The sequence below is a fragment of the Alligator mississippiensis genome, chromosome 6, assembly GCF_030867095.1.
Source record: "Alligator mississippiensis isolate rAllMis1 chromosome 6, rAllMis1, whole genome shotgun sequence".
Lineage (NCBI taxonomy): Eukaryota > Metazoa > Chordata > Crocodylia > Alligatoridae > Alligator > Alligator mississippiensis.
Genome location: NC_081829.1, coordinates 94,712,545 through 94,736,647, shown reverse-complemented (window position 1 = coordinate 94,736,647; position 24,103 = coordinate 94,712,545). Strand labels below are relative to the sequence as shown.

Sequence of the window (24,103 nt, the reverse complement as noted above, 5' to 3'; positions counted from 1 at the left end):
GAAAGGGAAGGTGAGTCAGCTGAAGATTTGGCTCTGTCCCTGCACAATGCAGCCATAATTCTGGAAAAATATTTTTTATTTATTCTGTCTTTCAAAAACAAGGTGTGTATTATATTTTGAGGCATGTTGCATGTGAGGAAATATGTTATCTTTACTGAAAAGAATCTTTCTCCAGCTTATAAAATCTTCACTGTTTTGATTCATAGATTCATAGATGTTAGGGTCGGAAGGGACCTCAATAGATCATTGAGTCCGGCCCCCTGCATAAGCAGGAAAGAGTGCTGGGTCTAGATGACCCCAGCTAGATAAAAATGTCTTTTAGGGTGCTCTTCAAAATTGTGCTAAAAGGAGCTAGTCATAAATGCAAGTACTGTATTAAGGCTGTGTCAGTGGTACAGAGAAACAGTTTTTAAAATTTATGTATTTTTGACTTGCACAGCCTGTCCTAGGGCCCATATTATGTAACAAATCAAGGCCCTCAAACCTGTTCCTATATTTCACGGCTCTTCAAACATAGAAACCCTTTGCTGGACACCTCTGCTCCTAGGTGCCTTATCTACAACGTGGACCTTTCCTTCCAGGCTAGGGACAGACATTACACATAAACTGGTTTAAGTGATCAGAAACAGGTTTAAACCTGTAACAGAAGAAACATTCAGTGCACATAAACCAGTTTCACAATGGCTGAAACTGGTTTGAGATAAACCTGGTTGAATGTAGTATCAGGTTTAATACTGGGTCAGACCAGTTTATGCAATGTCTGTTCCAGACCCCTTCCTGGTTTAAGTTAAATCAACATCCCGGCATGCTCCTTGGGCTGTGGGGGGGCTCTCTGCTTCAGAGAGCTGGGCTGGCCCCTCCCCTCTGCTCCCTGGCTGCAGCTCTGGCAGAGACCTGCAGGCACAACAGTGTCTGCCTGGCTTCCCCATGCTTCCTGCCCCCCCCCCACCCCCCCAACTTGCTGCGTAAGCAGGGATCCCCCACTCCCTCCCTCCCACAGCACGGACTATAGCACAGACTTTAGCTAGGATAGTATATGCTAGCTAATGCTGGGAGGTAGCTGTGTAAGGCAGACAGGACTGTGTTTGCTCAGGGCTTTTTGGAGTTAATCAGCAGGTCAGCTGGTAGTGTCCTTACTTGGAATGTTTCTTTCCTTGGAAAAAGTTGTTTAAGAGCTTGAACTAATGAGAAGAGCTTTGTCTTCTGATGGGGTGCTAAATACTGATAACAGAGCTGATAAATGCTCTGTTATCAAGGAGGTGGGGTGAACCACTCCCTAATCAGTGTCCTGCCAGGGCCTGGCCACAGCCCCCTTAGCTCAGCACTATGGAAGGAAAGGCTGCTCTAGGCCCCCACCTCCCCGCCCTGCTTCTAGTCTAAGCCACTGCATGTGCTGGCATTTTTTCAGTCCAGAGGGGATGTCTGTGCAGTTACAAACTGATTCAGCTTCGGCAAGTTAGATTAACCTACAAAGATTGAATCAATTCAGACTCAGGCTTTTTGAATGTCTGTCCCTAGCCCCAATGACTCATTGCTACACATTTCCAGCCATCGCTTGGGAGGAGGAAACTATTAAAACTACTTCAATGTTGTGATGTGAAGCACCCCAAAGTCTGAAAATCCCGAAGTGAATTTGAAACCTGTGAATTTGAAACCCTGTCCCTAAGATGTCTAGGTGCCTTGTCCCTTTCCGATGCCACTTTTGATGGTTTTATACTTTAACAGGAGTCAGGGTAGTGATGGCAGTTGCTTCTTTGAATTAGTGGCTTAATCTTACCCTGTGTGACTCAGGTTCTTATGCCGACATACCTATGGGACTGTTTAGCAGAGGGATAAAGCAGGTAGGTCGCTGAGCCAGCTTCCAACCACCTGACGCCACTGGAGGGTAAGGCAGTGACTGAGATGCTCTACTTTGCTGCTGATGAAGAAGGGTCCTCCACTTCCTGGCACAATACCAGGCACCAGTCTCAGCTGCCCAGGCATATTTCCCCTCATGCCCTGTTTAAAATGGACAAATGCTTTGCTGTTGTAAGCAAAGCAAGTTCCTCCAGTTGTCTGGGGCTGGTCTGTAAACTGCAGATTGGAAATTACTATATTAAAGCATTAGAACAGGCTGTGAAGCTACCCAAAGCTCACAAATTCACCAGTGTTTACAACACATGAAGTACCTGGTGGCTTCATGGTTTGCTATGATGACACTTGAGATAAAGAATTTTCGTGACTGTCTTTCCTGACGCACAATCCCATGTGTCCCAGCGTAGGTGGAAGGACTTGGACATCGCAGCTCTTTCGATGTGTCTATGTTGTTCCTTCAACGTGGTGGAATTAAACCATTGAAAACATCTGATTCTCCAAAATCTCAGAGCATTATAAGCGGGGCTACTAGCCCCTCAAGTTTTCATTTTACTCTAAAACTACTCCCCCATTCTTTGTTATGCACATACCACTTTGTTATAGAGTTGTATTGCTTATACAATGTGTGGGATGAGTTAACAGCTAAGAGTGAAACAATGGCTCAGATTGTACTGAGTCCCAGACAGCACAGTATTAACAAGGAGATTCCAGATGTTAGCTACACAATACATCTTTCATGGTGTATAATTAAGTCTAATAGTGTGCCTAATTCTCCGCTGCTTGTAACAACATGCTTGCTAGTTTTCTGCCACTTCACTGCATATTAAAGCAACAATGTTTTGCTAATTTGAGGCTTGATCCTGTGTTGAGCAGTCTGTTAATATCCACATGGGATTTGTGGGTGTTTAGCATCCCTCGGGATTGGGGGGTTTGTATGCACATGTATTATTCTGACCATGAGTGCATGCTAATTCCTTTAATAAATGAATCTACAACACCGCCTACCATAAAATTAGGCCAGCTAGCGAGCAATGGGAAGTAAAACCATAGGGAAAACAAACAGCATCGCAGACCCGAAGCTTACTGATCTGAACTTGCTCTGCAAGCAGGGAGTTGTGCTGTTCCGTAATGAAGCATTTATTCAAACTGTTTGATAGTCTTGGAGACAGATGTGCTTTGCAGTTGCTAATGGAGGTTTAGTGTTAAACATGAAACCCGTTCATTTTTTTTAGGCTTACTTTAGATTTAAACAGATGTTTTTCTAATCTGTGGTTTTAAAAATGTAGCGCACTGACAAGCCATCACAATTAATGACAACTTTATCCCTGTACTTTAGCAAATTGGTCAATTATTAACAGTAAATGTTGTATGGTAATTGATGTCTAGCTCTTGTTGGCTGGAAAGGGCCAAACCGAAGTTTAATACATTTTGACAATATGAACAAATTGGGTGTTGGACAGCATTCCTGTTATTTAATAGCCTAGTACTGTATGTAATAGCTCTAAGAATGAACAACCATTTGAAAAGTGTTGATTATGTGTGGCATATGTCAGCAGAGGCTGTGGAAAGCAATAGCTCTGGTTGGTGGAGAGCAGATGCCGCCATTTCTTTGTAAGGGCTTTAAAATGGCTATGGGCATGTCTACATGTTGTCCTACATTGCCATAGCGATGTGCTAGGTTACCAGACAGCGCGTTATGGCAGCATAGCAATCATGTGAGTCTACATGTCATTGGCAGCTACTTCGTTGTAGCAGCATGCTCCCCTGTTATAGCGGGCTGCTACGGTGAACTAGCAGTGAAAACTAACCAGGAGCTGTGCACACAGTGCAGTACAGGCAGTTACTGCACCATGCTTTAATGCTTCCAAAAGGAAGTGCAGGTAGTCCTCGACTTACAACGTTTCGAGTTACATTTCGCGCTTACAACGTTTATAAATTGACACCCTGTTTCAACTTTGACATCAGTTTCAACTTTACAACGCTTGATCTGATGCAATGCCACACCAGAGAACAAGTTCGCTGTGTCACCAATCTCCCTGGAGAACATCCGTCCAAACTTCTTTGGACACTGTCTTTAAGAAAGCAGACAAGACTCCAGAAAACCTGCAGCCAAGACTCCTGAGAACACTCCGGCTAAGAACCCTTCAAAAAGTCCAACCAAGAACCTTTCAAAAAGTCCAGCAAAGTTACCTCAAAGAAGTCCTTCCAAACCAATATGATTGCTATTTACAATATAAGTACATTAGTGGAGCTATATTACTCATCTATAATTGATTGAGTACAAAATTCTGGGTTATTTTTGGTGTCGATAGGGTATCTGGCCTTGGTTCAGGAACCAATCCCCCATTTATAACATTGTTTCTTATGAGAAAATTTGTTCCGATTTGCAACATTTCGATTTAAGATGCGGTTTTCAGGAACCAGTTGTGTCCTAAGTCCGAGGACTGCCTGTACTAAAGCCCGGTGTCGTAACAACGTTGCCATGACCCATTCTTTTATGGTACTCATGGAAGGCGTGTGGCCAAAGGGTACCATGTAATGCACATCCACAACAGATTTTCCTGTTTCTTGGAAGAACACAGGATGGTCATTGTTGGCAGATAGGGCACTGGTGTCCATATTTAGGACCATGTATTTTCTATTATATAGCTGTGTTCTCACTGAGATTTTTCTATGCTGTTTGCCTCAAGCTGAGTGGTCATTTTGGTAGGGTTTTGTTTTTTTTCCAGGTTTCTCCAAAAATAATTCAACTGTTTCAGAGACCAAAGTTAGGGCAAAATGCATTGCTATAACCGAAAATATATGCTGACCAGAAAGGGTGCTGTGTGTGTTAATTAGGTAATGCTTTGTAAAACAACGTAAAAAAAGAAATCAGTATGTGTGTGTGAAGTGTTATAGAATAATAGAAGAATATGGATCAAAGGTACCTTAGGAAGTCTCTTCCCCAGACCAGATTATTCTTTCCCAACCCCCTTCCAAATATTGATCTAATCTGCACTGAAAAGCTTTCCAGTGACAAATATCCCACAATTTCTCTCGGTAATCCACTCCAGAGCTTAACCATTCTCAGAGTTAGAAAATCCTTTCTAACATCTTACCCTAAATCTTCCTTGTTGCCGTTTAAAGTTACTGCTACTTGTTCTGTCTCCCGTGGGCACAGAGAACAATGGATCTGCATATTCTTTATAACACCCGTTTTGTATTTGAAGACTGTTCTCAAGCATCTCCTCAACCGTCTCTTCTCCAGGCTATAAGCCCTTCCTTAAATGACTGCTTTCACCCGACCAGCTTTGTTGTGGACTCCTTTTTTACACTGACTCAATAGAGAATCCCATTTGTTGCAACCTGTAGTATAGGAAAGTAGAAGATGGGTGAGAGGGTTTATGATAGCAGTGTACTGATTTGAACTGTGGCCAGCACAGAATCAGCAGTTCTCGGAGCAAGTCAGTGGTCTTATTCCCCTTCCTAATATTATCACGAAAGTGCTATCAGAACCCATAATGCTTCAGTAGAGAGGTCCAGGATTGCATTAACCTTGAAGGGGGAATTACTGTCTAGCCCCTGGCGTCATCCTTTAATTTTAAGCCAAAGGTTGATGCAAATGTTGGGGAGTCTCTTGAAAATCTTGTACTTCTGTTTCTGTTCTGTGGATATACAGTTTGCCAGTCATGAGTCTAACATACACTTTAAATGAGTTGATGTCTTCTTCAAAATCCACTGAAGGCAATGGAGTTTTTCAATTGATGTCAGTGGGCTTTGGATCAGATTCAAAAGTGAGGTTTTTTTAAAGGTGATCTTGAAACATTAATCTCTGCAGTAACATCTTAATTAAAATGAATACGGCAGCAGACACTTTGTTAGAAGAGACTGTTAATACAGCATCCTTAATCATCCCCTCCCCCCTCCCTGGTTTAGAGAAAGTAAATCTCAAGGAGGGGTGGGGGGTGGAGGGGTGATATTCCAGGCCACATTTTGGTAAGAAGGGGACACTGTTAAATTTGTGGGGTCAATTTAACTCACCTGTCTCCTGTTCCTTTCCAGTGCTGCCAAGCTTCTGGAGAAGAACCCATTCTCTGTCAGCACCCCGAATCCTTTGCTTCCTTCTCCTGCCAGTCTCCAGCTCGCTCAGCTCCAAGCTCAGCTTACCTTGCACAGGCTAAAATTGGCTCAGACAGCAGTCACCAGCAACCCAGCAGCTGCAAGTGTCCTGAATCAAGTGCTCTCCAAAGTGGCCATGTCTCAGCCGCTGTTTAACCAGTTACGGCATCCGTCCATGATCAGCACCCCCCAGGGGCATGCTGGAGGACCTCCACAAGGACCTGGGATCACTAATGCTAGGTTTCCATCTAGTGGAATTCCTTTTCCAGCACAAAGTCCGGCTCTGGCAGCCCAAGGAGGAAGCACAGGGCCTGTTGGGAACATGCAGACACAAAACCCAAGTGCTGTGGTCATGAACCCCTTTGGGAGTGTAATGTCTCAGGCGTCCAGTCAACAGGCTGTAGTGATGGGTCTGAATAAGACTGGTCCCTCAACTGTTGCAGGAGGATTTTATGAATACAGTAAACAAAACGTTTCTGCCCCTCAAGCGTACACGTCAGATGCAGAACAATCCACTCAGCACAGCTTTATAACCACTGGGTCGCATTCAGGAGTGTCCTATGAGGGTCATTTTTGTCCTCCAGGCCAGCTCAAACATGACAGCCAGTCTGGGTTTCAGAAAGATTTCTATGGACCCAATTCTAAAGGGCAGCATACAGCAGGGCTACAGCCATTGGCTTTCCCGGGTGATGAAATTGTGAGTCAAAAAGCAGAGCCAGGTCCCATGTTACATGGTGCAGGTACAAACAACCAGTGGGAAGATGTCCCTAATTTCTCCAGCCAAAACAAGCCTGACCTAATGCTCAGTCCCAGCATGTGGCCATCGACAAGTCAGCAGTATGAAATAAGAAACGAGCTCTACAACCCCGAAGAACCCACCCCTGACACAAAGTTTAGCTCTGGGGCTCTAGGTCCTTTCAGCAGACTCAACAATAGTAAACAGAGCTTCAGCAGTTCCCGAATGAGGCAGGATGAGGACCCGGTGGCAAATGCATCCAATTTGCCTGTGAGATCTCTACAGCCTCATGAGTTAAATGACTTTCATGGGATAGCCCCACTTCACTTCCCACATGTCTGCACGGTCTGTGACAAAAAGATCTTTGATCTAAAGGTAAGTGACTCTAGGATTGTTCTGCTTTAAAAAGTGATTTGATGGAATTGATTTTGGGGTCTCTATGTTCATATTGTCTCTCTTCACTGTGCATTGAAAGGGTCATCTATACAAGTAAGAATGTCTTGGATGATTTTTAAATGCCAGTCCTAGAAATGTGCAGGGGTGTATGTTGTAGCCATGTGGGTCTAAGAACAGAGGCAGGTAAATCTGATATCTTTTATTAGACCAACTCAAATAGTTCAAAAAAATGACAAAGGGTATTTATACCCGAAAACTTGCTAAGAAGGGCCCTAGAAATCAAATGTCTGTCTGAGAGTCAGGTTGTATTCTTTTACCCTTGCATATTCTCACAAGACATACTGAAGTTTTAAAACAAAGGATTCTGCCTGTGTGACCCTAGCAACCTTCGTTAGTGTAATCCAGATATAACTGTGGGCATAATTTGTGGATTTGACTGACAAATTGGAATTCTATTTTGCGGCCACATCAACATGCCTGGTCCAGAGGGGCTGGACCCGATGATCTTCCAAGGTCCCTTCCAGCCTTACAGTCTATGAATTTACGAACATTTATTCCATTCCTGTGAAAACGGTGGAAAACCAGTGTTGTCGCTCTTTAGCTTGGTCTTTTTTAAAGCACTAGCTTAAGATGTGAAAGCTAAGGGTCAAGTCTTTGCCTAATTCAGAGCAGAGTGTTTCATCCTTATTCAGTCCAAGTTAGGCACAGCAGGAATTTGAAGGTGGATATCTCACCTTTCAAGCCGGTTATAATCATACAACTATCGAATCGAAGTCTGTTTCACCTTTATGTGCCTAAGTGGCACTCAGAGTTACACAGGTGCAATTTTTTGCAGTTATTCAGGCTTTGGATTCTGTTTCCCCCTCTAATGAATACAATCGCCAGGTATATTTCTAATTCCTTAGTGACGGAAGCAGGAAGATTCCCCCTCTCAATGATTTCTCCGCACTTAAGGTTCATTGGATGAAATGGATAAAAAAACCAGTGGGCTAGTTTATGCTCCAATGGGGACAGTATCTACCTCTTTGCATATGATCCTTCTGACTTGCTTGTGTCCTTTTGGGGAGCCAGCCTCAAGAAGAGGGCTAAAGAGCTCAAGGCCTATTGCTTACAGCACTTTGCTGTCAAGTGGGAGATGTAGGTTCAAGCCCCCTGCAGGTGAGAAGCTTAGTCTCCCACTCTCTGGGCAAGTACCCTAACCGCTAGGCTGTTCTGCTGATGGCTGACATCCACTATGTACGGGTCTGATGTAGTCTGATTTTGGGACACGCTGCAATGCTTCTCTTTGTTCACTGGGTCTTTTGATGAATTGGGGGATGTCCAGGATTGATGTCTGGGGAGAGTGAGGCATTTTCAGACTTTGCTGTTATTCCAAAGCACGATCAATGGATTGGTCTGTAAATGCAACCTCAGAGAGGCATCTCAGAACAGAAGATATGGTGATTTTCTTTTTTTCGGTTTGCTTATAAATTGAAATAAATAAGTAGAGATGATTTCCTGGAACTGTAGCTTTTTAATGCCCATTTATCATACTTCAGCTTATAACGAAAGAAAGGATGTCAGTACGGGATGAAAGTCTGTGGGGATCCAGTTTCATTCCATTTGAGCTTCAGCATGAAGACTTTTTTTTTCATAAGGTGTAACTTTTTAATTTTTATTTCCTGAATAATATGCCTCACATGCTCTTGCAAAGTTTTTTTTTTTCATGAAATATTAAGTAATTTATGCTTTTAGTGTAGGAAATTAGACGGTTCAAGAAATAAGCAGTGTGGCATGCAGGCCTCAAAATTTGCTTTGCTGATAAATTTTATGTTTACTTTAACACAGGACTGGGATCAGCACATTAAAGGAAATCTTCACATCCAAAAATGTATGGCGCTCTCGGAAAAGTAAGTATCACTTTAGAGATTCCAGGCCACATTAAATCACTGATTTTAGTGGACTTTATCAGAATCAAACTTGAGCTTCTCATATTGATGACATACCTGTGTTCAGTGTATTCCTGCTTCTTGAAGCTTTTTCTTTTTTCCTTTTCAGCAGTGGCATCCGGTGTGCGTTAAGTTCAGTAGATGGAACGTTGCATTTATCGCCAAATAATGCTTCAATTTTTAACCCTTCCAGTATTGAAGGTGAATTGTTTATTACACAATTATAATGCTAGTGCACATTGTAAAATTTAAGTAATCTGGTGAAACAAATAGCCTCTTTACAAAATTACATCATAAAAGCTTCTTCGAGAAGCTTGCTTATTTAAGGAGTGCCTAGAAAGAGAAAAATTAAGAAAGGCAAGATTCTACCTTAAAATATGAATTTTGTTTTCTTTCCATTAGTGTTTGATTTTTACAGTAACAGAAAGCAATGTAATGTAGCATAGAAGCTAGAATGATAATTCTGATTTATTCAGGCCTCTTTTTCATTAAGCACATGAATACAGTTAATACAAGTCAAGGTTTTAACTATGTATACAATCCATTATTTAGATTTCTCATCAGCCGTTGGCTCATCTTATGCCACTGTGTCAGCAAGATCCTTTGGCCAGCCAGTTCCTACATTTTCTTCCCTTCCAGCTGGGGTAAGAGTGAGTATACAAGCCTATTATTTTCCTTGTCCTCGTCTTCATTGTAGAAAACAGACTGTTTGCAGATTAATCAATGAGTCAATTCTCAGAAGAACATGAAACATGGAAATTTTCAGCTCCAAAGAGGTTCAGTTCAGGTTTGGGATGAAGATCTGGGCTAGTTCTTATCTAATTCAAAGCGTTTCATTCACCATTATGGTTAAAACAAATAAATCTACAATTGATTCTGAATTGTTCCCATACTGGAGCTCTCCCCACTTGTCTGGCAACATGAGAAGAAGAGAGTGGTTGCAGTCCATAACCGGGGTGATTACAGTGCCGAGTTAGGGAGCCGTGTTCTGCCGAACTAATTTTCTGTTAGCTAGTGAATCTGTGCTACTTGCCTCATTTGCTTCTGTCTGTAACATTTCAGCCAGTTCACTTCTGTGCACAGCCTCAGCTCAAGTCATAGCTCTGCCAAGCTTTCATCACCATTCCTCTCGCACACAAATAACATTTCTTTATCCCAGTCTCGCTGTGCTCACTCAAAATTCTGCCTGAGTGAACAAAAATGGCGAGGGGCAAACACTAACCAGAGGCGAAAGTAAAAAGTGATTTTGAAGTCAAAAAGGTTAGTAAGGTTTTAAAGGGCAGCAATTGACGAGGGTTAAAATTAGTCGAAAAAAAATCTATAAATGGATGTAGGATGCTAGTATGATGCAAATAATAAAAACTGTTTTTTTATGTTCACCTTTGTATGTTGGTCTGCTGAGCGGTGTGGTGTCAAACGCACCTTGGAAACCAAAGCTGACTCTGTCCCCATCTCACCCCTCTGCTTTAAGTTACCATCCCTGGAAATGTCACCTTGTTTCCTGTAAAGTGGTCAGTTTTCTCTTCTGCTCATTTTGCTAATGCTGTGAAAGTTCATCATTAGGAGTATTATTTGAGAGGATTTCCATTTTTCACCATCACAGAAAGAACATGCACAGTAACGCAAGGGGGAGTGCGTTATAACTTCTGCCTTTGTGTGCAGAGGCGGAGAAAGAGCAGGTTATAAAGGATTGTTTTGTTTCATCATGTCTGTCAAGTTAGCAACAAATGAAATTGCCTTTAATACCAATATCATCGCTTATTAGAGCCTGTCAGCATTTATCACTTAAAATGCCTGCACAAGACCTGCTTGTGGATGATCTGTGACACGGTGAAAGGTGGAATAGGTCATAGTTAATGATTTCCCTGTCGACTTCTGTGCCCCTTTCTCTTCAGAAGTGCATTGCTTATACAGAGGGCTGTATTAGCCTGGTTCAGATGATTTACAGGCTGTCATTCAGCACCCAATCTTAGTAGCTTATAAATTATTATGCTTTTATATAGCAGTATTTACTTTCAGCTAAGCTGCTGCCATTTAACCGAGTAGCAGGGAGATTACACTTGGCCCTGTACGTAATGATAAACAAAGTATTCAGGTTTCGATAAGAATCCGCTGCACATTCTTTGGCTGTAAATAGCTTTATCTGTCCGCAGGTGGCAAATGCAGTGATACTTATAAAATTACGCTGCATGAAACTGAATTCAGATTTCCCAGCTATAGAAGAGCTTCACTATTTGGATGAAGATGGTTTTTCTTCTTTAGCATATTGGTGAAGGAGCCATAACAACAACACTTGTCGACTCATCTGTACTGTGCCAACTGTGTATGATTTGGGATCTAGCTATTGGACAGACTGTCCCAATAATGGATATCTCTTAAAAATAAATCCAACCTTTTTAGGGCTTGCGGGGAGGAGGGTGGAAAATCATTTTGCTATTTAGTTTTTTTGTCCTATTTTGGGATGAAAACAAATATTGAAATCTTAAAATATTCCTCAGAATGAGAATTTTGTTTTCAGGTTAGCTCTAGAGAAGCTGCAGGCAATGCTGAAGAAAGGGAAAGAGGCCATGTGTTTGGTTAGAGGAAGGGTACAGAATCTGAAGAGCAATGCCAAGCACTTAAAAAAGATCTAGCAAACATGAGAAAAGGAGTCTGTAGGTTTGGAGTAATGTTTGACTAGTAGTATTTAATGAATCTTAGTAGTATGCATCAAGTGAGTTATTCAACAAATTCTGTTTTTCAGTATGTGACAGATTTGGTTAATACAATCCTTTAAAATTGATTGTAAAAAACATTGACTGGCAGTGTTGCAGAAAGCCATATCTAATGTTGAGCATGCAACTCCTCCTTAAATTACTGGATATAGATGTGGATTTGGGCTGTGTGAGAGAGTGGGTATTTTCATTCTGGCTAGCTGGTTTAGTCCTTGAACTACTAGTTGACAGGTACATTTTTCAAGTCCCATAGGTTCTTACAGCCATGTCAAGACAAAGAAAATGCATTGACATAGTATTTTTATTTTTAATCGCTCAGATTTTAAAATAGTGACATTTGTTTGAACACTTCAGTTGTGCCACTTGAGAAAATGTTGTTGTATCTTAGCAAGTATTTTGAGCCAGCCAAACTTTATCTAGAGTTGACCCTGTTTCTGGATAAATCTGTACAAGCAACATATTTTACAGGAATGGGACATGGAGCTATAAACCTGCCCATGTGTGCTCATGATATGCATAACCCTTAACTCTATTCACCGTGCATCTATGACCAAAAAACCGAAATGCTTTACGGTCTTGGCGTGAGTTGATGTTTTCGTTTTCAATGCCACTCTGCACAAGGCTATTCCAGTGTAGCTTTATGTTACTCACAGTGCCTGCTAAGTGGATGCCTGACACTATGTTGTTGTTCTCAGGAATATTGGCAACGGGAGCCCAAGCATCAGCCTTAAATAAACCAAAACAAAATATTATCAAGGGTCAGAACAGCTCAGCCAACCTAGTCTGACACCTCACAGCCCCAGCAGCATCCGTCCTGCAAGCTTCTATACTGAATGTCAGTTTTGAAAGGGAATGTGTTATTCGGTCATTACTGGGACTTGGGCTCTGACCTAAATCTCTGCTCTTGGATTCGGCCGTAATTGTAACGTTCCTGAGGTCCCTGGGACACAGGCTGTTTCTTACAATTTCTGTGCGCGCATACAGCAGCCAGCACAATGGCACTGTAGCTTCGCACAGTATACAGACTTGGAGACAGGATCCATGCCTTTACATGTCCAGCTGGCAAATTACTTATGGAAGCTATATATAGTCCTAATAAGTTTTCTTTTAATAATCAATATGTCACTTATAACTAATGTGCAATAGCTGAATGTTTAAATTAAGGGAGGAAACACACTTGGTATCCACTGGAGGTTAACTAGCATTGGGATTAGATATAAAAAATGTAAGTGGAAATATATTTTATCAAAGAAAATGGAAACATTTCATAGTGGTTTTGTTCCCTGGGGACAAACTAGCGTAAGATGCTCAGCACCCTTAACACTTTTTTTCTTTGCCAGAAGCTGTGTTTTTAATGCCTTGCTTAGTATCCACCTAGTAAAGCTAATGCATTAGTCCAGGGGTGTCAAACTCATGTGGCCTGCAGACCCACTTCATCTTCTTCCCCCAACGTACCCAATGTGATAGATGCTCCAGCTGGTCTGGGACCCATGCTGCATAGGGCACAGAGCCAGGAGGGGGCACAGCGGGCACTGCATGCAGTGCAGCCTGGCTGCACACAGCACCTGCCCCGGCAGTGCAGGGACTGTACTGCACACAGCACCTGCTGCAGCCAGTCCAGGACATGTGCTGCCTTGCTGGCGCAGGTGTCCTGTGTGACACACTTCCCAGAGCAGGTGCCATGTGGGGCACAGTCGCTCCAGCTGGAGTGCGCCATGTGCAGTGTCCATTCTGGCCACTCGGATCCGTGCCGGAGCAGTTGCTGGATCAGGTCTGCTGGTGGAGGCGGTCCATTGGAGGGATCCAATGCACACCATGCCCCATGTGGGTCAGATCAGACCCAAGGGCAGCACTGGGGGCCAGATGCCAGGGCTCTGTGGGCTGGATCTGGCCCGTGGGCTGTATGTTTGACACCCCTGAATTAGTAAAACAATGTGACTTTCCTTTTTATTCTGAAGAAAAAGTTGAGAAGTCAAGATGATAAACTCAGAATAACTGTGTAGCCTGGGTAATAATGAAAAAGATGCATTAACTCATTAAAAATGCATTTGTCAATGTAGTCAGTGAATATTATTCAAAAAGCTCTATTCATGAAGCACAGACTAACAATAACAGCTCATTGCCTGGGCTCTAGGCAGCCTTTTTTAAGGTACAGCTAAATAAGTACTGTGCCACATTGTCTCTCTCCTACATTGCATTTTAATGAAAGAAACATGCATGTGGTAATATGCTAAAGCATGGAGCTTTGTAAGCGCAAATAGGTGACATTCACTTTCTAACTTGCAAACGTTGATGACAAGCCAAACATTTGTGATGACTCCAGTGAACTTGATCCTCCTAGCTCAGTTGATTTGTATCTTTCCTTGAACTGGATGTTCTGAATGAAGGTACAGTTACTCCTTCAGTAAACTCCTGCAGTGCCTAAATAGCAAGATAAATCCAGTTAAGTATTTCCACACTTACCTCCTCAGTGAGAAGTGAGTATCGTTAAGTAGGTTAACTCATGTACATCTCTCTGAACTGGGGGTGTAAAGCCGCCCTTTCCACTTATGGAAGACAGGAGACTGCTTTGGGAATGGCCCCAGCATTTCAGAATAGATTCCTACTGTCTGGAAGTGATGACTGCTCTGTCAGACTCCTGTCTGTGCCAAGGCAATTAGGAAGTTTGTCCTGCTTGTGGATGTGTTCACTGTGGAAAAGTGCCCTCAAGTGGGAAAGTCATTGGCATGTCATGTTGACATCGTGAAAGAGGAAGGGAGTAGGTACAGTACGTGAAATAGAAACGTAACTCCCCTCCTCACAAATTAAATGGGGCTTCCTTTACTTCCTACATAGTTCAATCCAGAAGAAAAAATGTATTTTGCCCCACAGCTATCTTGCACCCTTCTGGCAGTCACCAACCCAACTTTTTCCAAGTTCATAGATTCTCAGGCCATAAGGCACCATTGCAATGATCTAGTCTGACATCCAGGCCAGTAGACTCCCCTCAATTAACTCCTGTTCAAAATAGAGCCTGTCTTTTAATACAACATCTGATCTGGATTTTAAAAGTTCTTGGTGATGGCGAGTTCACCACCCCGCTTGGTATGTCCTGCCAATGAAAAGCTGAAACACCTTAGATAAACCACAAAAGGCTGCAAGAGGGATGTTTGTCTTTAAAAGCTATTATTCAGCATTGATTCTGAAACCTCATTTTATATTGGAAGTGCAAAACCGTACTTAATTGCTGTATTATATGCTGTACTAAAATGTTTTGTTCTTCTTAGTTTCCACAAAGGAAATCCATCCTTGGTCGAGTAGTACACATCTGCAATCTCCCCGAAGGAAGCTGCACAGAGAACGATGTTATTAATCTTGGACTTCCCTTTGGGAAAGTCACTAATTATATCCTTATGAAATCTACTAACCAGGTATTTTGCATCTCATGCTATGAATTTAGGCATATTAATCTGTAGGGGAGCTCTTTATTTGTACTAGAATTTTGAATATTTGAAGCGTGCTGTGAAAGTCAAAAGGAGCGTTATCAAATTGCGATTCAGGTCAGACACTGGCTGGAGACTATCTTTTTCCTGCCTTTTTAGCCAGGCAGATAAGTGAAAACTGTCTATTAAAAAGTGAAAATTAAAAGTAAAAGAAATTTAAAAACGTCCCCAATCATTTTGACTGGCTCCTTTGCCCATATTACTTCGTGATATATTTTCAGAGCTCCCTTTACTTTTTTCCCCTACTCTTTACTGCATAGCTGGTATAGCTGTAGGAGAGTAGATTATATTTGACTCTGCTTCATTCATCAATTGAATGCTTACTCCTCTGGCTACTAAATCTTCGTGCTTGGTTATTCCCAAAGAATGCAGCCTGGAGTCTGAGATCCCAGGTTGATTTGCAGTGTTACATTTAAACTGTAAACTGATGAACAAGTATTTGGAAGTCACCAAAGAGGAATAAGTCTGAAATGGTAATTTCTCATTTTACAATCACTCTTCTCAATTATCAAATTTTAAAATACGGTAAATTTAAGCTCATGAATTTGCAGTTTCCATTTAAATATGTCACATTGAAATGTATTTAAGTAAGTTGTAATAAAGCTGGCAGTTAACAGCATTCTGATTTTCTTTTTTTTTTTCATTCATCCTGGTTTGTGCTGGAGACAGACATGTCCCCGAAAGTTTTGATGTTTGTTTCGTTTGCACACAAAAGGTTGGATATTTAAGGAGTCTACAAAACTTACCTGGAAATCCCAGGAGTAGCATCTCTTATTGCAGTTTCAGTTATGTTATTCCTGCTTCCTATTTCCAATCAACCATAATGTACTGAGGCAGCTGAGAAAATGGGGAAAAATGAAAGACCCTTTTCAGTATTTCAAGAAAGTTCTTGAAAGTTTCGAATCGTTACTTGTTTTTCTTAAATTAGTTTCTTCCTCCTTGTTTTTAGTTATATGTCGTCTCTTGTAACTGGTTTTAATCCACTCTTTTTTAAATATGGTGGAGGCTGCTTGAAGATATTAGTGATACAGGTGAAAAGCTAAACCTTTGTGAAAAGTATGTTTTAATGGGAAGGCTCTTCTAAAATCTGGTGTCAGAAAACTCCACTTAAAATAAATTCCAACTGAAGTCGTACCACATTCTTCTTTTGCTATGTATTATCTGGCATACGGTAGATTTACACGCCTCTTCTGTTTCATGACAGGCCTTCCTAGAAATGGCTTACTGCGAAGCAGCACAGGCTATGGTACAGTACTACAAAGAGAAGCCCGCTATGATCAACGATGACAAGTTACTCATCAGGATGTCTAAAAGATACAAGGAACTTCAGCTGAAGGTAAACCGTAAACTTGTTCCTCATTGTATGGCAACATTGGAATAACTGCAGTCTTCCCATAAAAAAACCTTCTAAAAACTGCTGCTAAATACTTGGTTCTAATCACTATATTAAGAATCTTGGAAAAAATAATAAAAAAGCAAGAAATTGAGGCAAGTTAGCCTCAAACCAAGACATGTTAACAAGCCCATTTTGCTTGACACTTGGCTTTTGCCTTGTATTTTAGCTGTAGGCTTCCATATCATTAAATATCCACAATCTGGTCCCACTGCACCATTGATTCTCAAGCATCTACTCCACTGTCTTTACAGACAGAGTCCTATATTGCTCAATTGAACAGGAGTCTAATCTGCAGCCAGGCATGAAACTCTACAGATGTTGTGGGTTTGTCTCTGTGATTCAGGGCAAGATGCTGAGATCTGCCACTGCTGCGGTGAGAAGCTGAGTTTACAGGCATATGCTCAGTGCCACATTTGCCCATCTGCAATTCTGAGTCAGAAGCTAGCAGGGGCAGGCCCAGAGGGGCGCGGTAGTGTGGTCACCACCGCCCCCCCCTTTGGCTGTGTTGCACGTATTAACTCTCAGCAAAAGGTCTGGCTGGAGCCCCTGCTTTGGCAAGGCCCCAGAGCCCAGGGGGTGAGCACTGCTGCCGCAGCTTGTCTCCTCCTTTCACCTGCTGCTGAATTCAGGGAAGGGCAAATAGCAGCCCCTTGGGCTTCGGAGTCATGGGAAAGCAGGATCTCTGGCCGGACCTTGCCCCAGTCAGCTGAGGAGCTCAGAGCTCACTGCTCTTGCAGCGCTCTGACAGCCTGTGCTGACCAAGCAGTGAGCTCAGAGCTCACCGCACGTGCTTGGCAGAGCCAAAGCTGCAAGTCTGCTCTCCTCTGCCCCATTTTTAGATCTGCTTAGTGGAAGCTAGTACACATGATGAGGCATGGAGGTTCTCTGCACAGCCACAACACGTGTCAGCATGGTAGACGTAGTGCATGGGGTGGCAAAAACAAGAGGTCTTTTAGTCAGTCTGCAGATCTGACACTAGTAAGTGTTTCTTCAGTGGCTCTGGGAGGAGGGCACACTTTTGTCAGAGGGAGCCTTTGGTTGCAGTCCCTACTATCCAGCTCTTTATGCATTTTGCATTGTAACAGTTGTTGGATAAAAAACGGAAATAACCTAAATAACAGAGCAAGAATTCAAGACTCCTCCCAAGCAGAGGAGTGCCCTTGTGGCCAGACCACAATGTCACCCTCCCTCTGGCTTGCTCTTCTTGCTCTGTGGGTCTTGCATTCTTGGCTGCCCAGTTACAACAGGAGGAATGGAGGATGCTGCCACATAGCCTGGCCCACAGCTCATGGTTAAGGCACGGTGTAGGGAAGAGGAAGATAAATCTACTCAGGGTGAAGAGGGCCTTGAACACAAGTCTCATATGCTCTTACCATGACACTGTTGGCCAAAAGGTGGGCACCACCACTGTGCTTTCTGCTGCCCTGTCATTCGGTACATTCTGGTTCAAGCAGGCACATCCTCCTGAGCGATCTGGAACTGGACATGGCTGAAGTGCCTCTCGTACAGCCCTTGATCTCTGACACCTAAGCTCTGAAGAGCAGTGGGAGTTCAAATATCCCTCTCTGCCACTCATTTTCAATTGCTTGCAACAGGTGCTCAGCAATTGCTCGGCAGTGAGGTGCTGTTGGCCATTCTTAAGAGGCACATAAGTGTTCCTATTCTCTGTATAGGAAGCTTAGGCACTTAACCCTGTCAGTGTGTATCACATTTTGGGGCAAGGTGCCTAAAATTGCCAAAATTCCACTGTCAAATTTTCCTTGCATTTAGCTTTACTTGAAGCTCCTGTCTCTACAAACACTTTTGTAGGACCATATTCCTAAATGGGCTAACCAGTGAAATTAAATACCAGGGCCATCCATTCTTAGGAGGCAAATGAATGCATGACATAGCAATCTAATTCCTGTATTGGAACATGTTTTCGGTTGCTTCCTCTTTCAAGCAGATTCCTAGAAAATATTCTATAGTGAATGTCTAGCAGAAAAGAGAGAGTCTTGTTTTCAAAACATAATATAATCCAAAACTAGTGTTGTATTATAACAGATCAGTCTTTTCTTCTTATGCAGTTTTAGTACATCAGTCACCATGGTATTGCACTATGTACTTCAGAAAAGTTTGGGAGGAAAACATGGAGTCGGAATATTATTTCACAAGCAGTGTACTAAAAGTGCATGGAAAATCACTTGAGAGGCTGCTACTTGTAAAACAGCTTGGAAATGCACTGGATTCTAAAGAGGCGATTTTTTGATTTACTTAGAAACCAGGGAGGAATGTGGCGGCAATCATCCAAGACATCCATTCTCAGAGGGAGAGGGATATGTTCCGTGAAGCAGACAGGTAATGTATCACCCCTCCTTGGTTCAGAAGGAAACTCGCAGAGCAATGAAAACCCAAATGCTGAACACTGAGCTGTTACCTCTTGTGTTTGAAATGATACTGGATGCTTGGGAAATGGAGCACTGGAATATTTGCTAACCTACTAGTCAAACAAGCAGTGCTTGTGTTCTTGCTTGGCTTCCTTCATATTCTCTTCTGTGTTTTGAAAGTTTCTTATATGCCACTCACATGATTCAGTGAAAAATTACAAATGAACAATGTGTTAAAGCAGTGGTTCTCAACCTTTTTGGCACCAGGACCTGTTTGTAGACATCGATGGCCAGCACCGTTCCCTCTAAGCTGTGCAGCGTGCGTGGCCATGCAGGCGCACTCATGTCATGCTGTCAGGCACGCCTGCATGGCTGCACACGCCACACAGCTTAGAGGGAACACTGCTGACCAGTCCCAACTCAGTAAATAGTTTAAATAGAAAACAACCCCCTGGCCCTGCTGATGCCCCTCACTCCCAACCCATGATCCCAGTCCCCCAGTGGGGCAGAGGGGGTGTGTGTGGGTGGGGGGCATGTGCCCCCCAGATTTGTGCACCCACAGTGGGCATGGGGCTGCAGCCTGGCTGTACCGACATGGTAAGGAACTACTTCCATGGCCCAGCAGGCAGGACCCAGTGTGGGAAGGCAGAGTGGGGCAGTGAGACTCATTGCTGCCAGCACCATTGGGACCCCTATGCCAGCTGTGAGGAGTAACAGATGGTGGAGGTGCGTGGCTGCGCTGCCTTTGCCTCCTTCCTCCACCAGCTGCTTACATGCTGGGCTCTGGCTCTATGCTGCCATGGCCCAGCTGCTGCCACCACCACCATTGCTCCCCTCAGGCCACCCATGCTGCCCACCACTCCACTTCCTCTCTGGGGTAGAGCTGCTGCCTTAGGGGAGCAGTGGTGGTGGTGACAGCTGGGCCATGGAGGCGGGGTAGAGGGCAAGTGCCTGGCGGCAGGAGGAGGCAAGGGCAGTGCAGCCCCACTGCCCTCCCACATTACTTCTCCTATTGCTAGTGGTAGTGGCAGCAACAATCAGTCTCAGCACCCTGCTCTGTCCTCCTGCACTGGGTCCTGGCTGCTAGGCTGCAGAGGTGGCTTCTTCCCATGCCAGTCTGGCCAGGCTGCATCCTCATGATTGCTGTGGGTGCACAAATCTGGGCCTGTGCCCCCTTCACCCCTATCCCATAGACTTACCTGCAGGGAGCTGTGGGGACTGCTCTCTACACTGCCTGGCTGTCACATAAATGTGCACATGGCACCCCCTGCCTGATCACCCTCCTCGTGCTCCCCCCAGCCCCAAGCAGCCCCTTTCAGGCTGGAACTTTGCCAGCCTGCAAGGGGAAACCTTCCATTTCCCACATTTTTCTCCTTTAAAAATGGAGTCTCCTTTAAAGTTTCTTTGCAACCCTTTCATATAGTCTTGCAACCTATTTTTGGGTCATGACTCGTGGGTTGAGAAACACTGCGTTAAAGCACACAGCCTAACAAATAGGATGCAATTGGAAAGATGGTGCTTGTTATAAATAAAATAAATGTTTTATTAATAATTATTTACTGAGCATTGATTACTTGCATGGCATCTGAGATGCAAACATCAAGACATTCCCCTACAACCTGAAGGTATGTCAGCACTGATGCTTAGTGTTATGCTTAGGTTGGCATCAACCAGCCTTCCCTGCTACCATCAGGTCTTGTAGCTTGCACCAAAGCTTTCTACACTGTGCTTCTTACTTCTGGACTCAGTGGCACTGAGATGTATATCCCAGGTTTCCTTGCATGACAGAAAGCAGAACCCTTCAAGGAATCAGGTGCAAATCATATTTGTCTTTACTTACAGCTAGTCATGAAAGGAAGGGGAGTGTAGGAGGACCAGAAGAGAGAGAGAGAGAGAGAGAGACACACACACACACACACACACACACACACACACACACACACAGAGCAGACAGGGTTGAGCTAGGAGATGAGTGGCAGCAGAGATGACCTCATACCCAGGAGTTCAGCACAGCTTCCAGGATGAGGTTGGACTGCTCCCCCAGGGATGGTCTCAGAGGTTTATAATGTAGATGTGGCATGCGTGAGCTTGAAGAAACCCTTACGGTTGAACCTAACTACCAGTGAAAATAGATAGACAGTCTCGATGCACTGGAAGAGCCAGAGGAAGGAGCCACTTGAGATAAAAATGTATTTCAGTGCATTTCTCTTGTTTTTCTGGCTGTTTCCCATTACTTATATTTATGGGCCTTGCAGCTGAAGTGGAGGGATAGTCACAGAATTAAGGATCCTTAAAACTTGTAAATCCAAGGTAGATGTGCCACTTTTATCACTTCTTTGATACCAGGGGTGCATGAACAAACAGTCTGTCAGCTCAGGGTGTTAAGTAAGTCACTGGCTTCAGAAAACAGGACCTTTTAATTATATTCTTTTAAGTACATTCCTTCCCGATAGGTTCTGTGTGATGTGAAGGTCAGTGCAGTATTAATCACCACCTGCCGACACGCACAAGCCTGCAGCGTATGTATAAATGACAGCCTGCACAAAATTAATCAGTGCAGTTTTAAAGTGGGGGCTCCACCGTGCAAGTACAGGAGTCACTGTGGCTTTTTCAAAACGGGCTACTGCCTTCCTGCATTTCCTCCAGACAAACCTAGTTATTTGCTTATTGCCTTCTGCTGCAGGTATGGACCAGAGAGGCCACGATCTCGCAGCCCCATCAGCCACTCCCTGTCGCCAAGATCCCACACACCAAGCTTTACTTCCTGCAGCTCACCCCGCAGTCCGTTGGGCACCGTCAAGGCAGACTGGGGAAATGGAAGAGAGTCGTGGGATCAGTCCCCTTATTCCAGAAGAGAAGAAGAAAGAGAGACAGCACCCTGGAGAGAGAATGGAGAGGAGAAAAGGGACAGGACTGATGCATGGGTACATGAGAGAAAACATTATGCACGGCAGCTGGACAAGCTCGACTTGGAGGAACGGACTGAAGGAGGCAGAGGGCACAGAGACAAATATTTAAGGGGTGGTTCGCCCAGCTACAAGAGCAGGGATGATGATTATTACAGAAAATCATCCAAGCCAAAATCTGATAGGCATCAGAAGCAGCTGCAGGATGCACCAGCAAAGCCTAAAAGAAAAGAAGATGCGAGATTGAAAGAGCGCAAGCATTTTCACTGTGAGGAACCAGTGAAGGAGGACATCTCTGAACAGAAGCCCAGCAAGGGGTCTGAGGGCTCCAGACACAAGCAAAGTGATAAGAATAAAACAAAGAAAGCTAACAAAGACCAAGAGGCGGCTCCTACTGCTGCTAATGAAAGCAGTGATTCAAAGGAAGCCAAAATGACTGAGGATGAGGTAAGGGGGAGCTTCTTCATCTAAAACAGGGCACACTGCATAGTGCAAGTGAAAAGATTTAATGTTGGAGTAATGGATTTTTAGTGGGCTTGTAATGGCTGTGGAGCAGCAATCAGAAACTAGTCATTGTAGTTCCTTGTACTTGACTGTGATGCCAGTAATGCTCAAAATTAGCGCACTGCTTCATTTAATGACCTGGCAGGGACTAGTTGTCTTCTCTCAGCAGAGAGCAACGAATCAGTCCATCCATTAATTCACAGTTCTGAATTTCTAGGCGAACTCTGCTGGTAGCTGACATTGCAGTCTCTATTGGCTTGACCCTGCCTTGGTTGGAGTGGGGAAGGAGGGTTTTAGGGAACTCATAGTACTCCCTGGTTCACTGTCACTCCCAGTGCTCAAGGGAAGCCCCAACTTATGTCCCCGCTCTGCTATGTCTCTTCCCACACTTGGCATGCCAGTTGATATGCTCCCTCCTTCCTTTTATAAGGTGGGGGGATGACAGGCCCCAGAGGCTATCATTGCCTGAACAGAGAGTATTCTCCAGTGGCCCTCTTTGGCTGCTGTAAAGCCACTTTATGCAAACTACATGAAGATTGTCTTTGATCATGTTCCTGTTGATGTGGTTCATCTTGTTCTCTTGTCATGTAGGGGAAGATCCGTACAAGTCTCTAGGGTCATATCTTCATGGTAATCTTACTGTGCCCTTAAGCATGTGATGCTGCTCTGCACAGACTGCCTTCAGGTCTAGAAGCAGTCTAGCCAGGTCAACCCACTAGGTCTGGGTAATGAGCTCAAGGGCAGGCCAACCATCTGTCACTCAGCAGTGCTAATTAAGGCACACGAAGTGCGTGGCAGATGCAACTATAGTGCTTCGGTTTTGGGGGCAGGCTGTTGGGCTTGAGGGCACTGGTGCCGCACATTGTGAGTTTGCTGTGTGGATGTGAGCTAACTGTGTTAAATGGTAAACCTTGTACAGGTTTTAAAGGTAAAGGGCACTCTTCTGGCCAAAGGGACTCCCTCCAGATCCAAAACCAGAAGTCCATTCTTCCTACCTTTTTCTAAACACCACATCATTTTGTGGTCTTGTATTTCCAAAATATGAACTGTGCATTTCTGAGCCATTCCTCTAAAACAAACCAGTAGCAGGAACTCATTTTGCTGGTGCTGTGTGTACTGTTGAGTTGATTGGAAAACAGGAGTGGAGAGGTTGGAAACTTGTGAATTTCCTTTTTTCCAGACAACTCTTTTCTATAATTTCCATTTTTCATGCCCCCCCTCTCCCCCCCACCGCCCAAATTTCCAGGGTTTTTTGTTAATATTTTTTCTGCCTCTATTCAGAGTATAGGACTCCGATCACTGAGGCTTTCCCCAGGCACTTGCACAAACTTTAGAAACAAAGGATGTGACACTGTGAATGTCTTTGCTGCCCCAGACTCTGGATAGAAACATAATGGAAATCTCTCTGTTTAGGATTACTGGCGAGTGTCACTACAGCTATACATGTTGTATTTGTTTTAGCTTGGGAAAAAGGAGCATATTGCAGAGAAGAGCTCACCTTCAACTAATAAACACGGAAAAGAATCTGCAGAAACTATGGAAAGTGCAAGAAAAGAGAAGGTAAGTCATGCCTTACTGGTTTAGCTGCTATTATAAAATGAATGAAAGTCAGCAGATATTCTGAATTGAAATGCTAAACCCCAATGAAAGTCATTTCTGAGATTTTCTGAGGGCCTGTTTAGGTACATTTACCTCCTCTTGACCTCTGCATCAAGGGAGAGCT

The 24,103-nt window shown here is 43.6% G+C and overlaps 1 protein-coding gene across 4 annotated transcripts in view; it reads left to right on the top strand.

Moving 5' to 3' along the window:
* Positions 1–24,103, top strand: part of RBM20 (RNA binding motif protein 20) — a 149,436-nt gene that overhangs the window by 110,836 nt on the left and 14,497 nt on the right. For 3 of the 4 annotated variants that reach the window (XM_059730179.1, XM_019485976.2, XM_059730181.1), the window contains 9 exons: positions 5,896–7,063; positions 8,912–8,973; positions 9,122–9,213; positions 9,565–9,662; positions 14,993–15,136; positions 16,413–16,544; positions 18,862–18,941; positions 21,654–22,323; positions 23,842–23,940. In XM_059730179.1, the coding sequence (XP_059586162.1) occupies positions 5,896–7,063; positions 8,912–8,973; positions 9,122–9,213; positions 9,565–9,662; positions 14,993–15,136; positions 16,413–16,544; positions 18,862–18,941; positions 21,654–22,323; positions 23,842–23,940 (2,545 nt within the window). The remainder of the gene's footprint in view (positions 1–5,895; positions 7,064–8,911; positions 8,974–9,121; positions 9,214–9,564; positions 9,663–14,992; positions 15,137–16,412; positions 16,545–18,861; positions 18,942–21,653; positions 22,324–23,841; positions 23,941–24,103) is intronic. The other variant, XM_059730180.1, reaches the window with a different exon arrangement.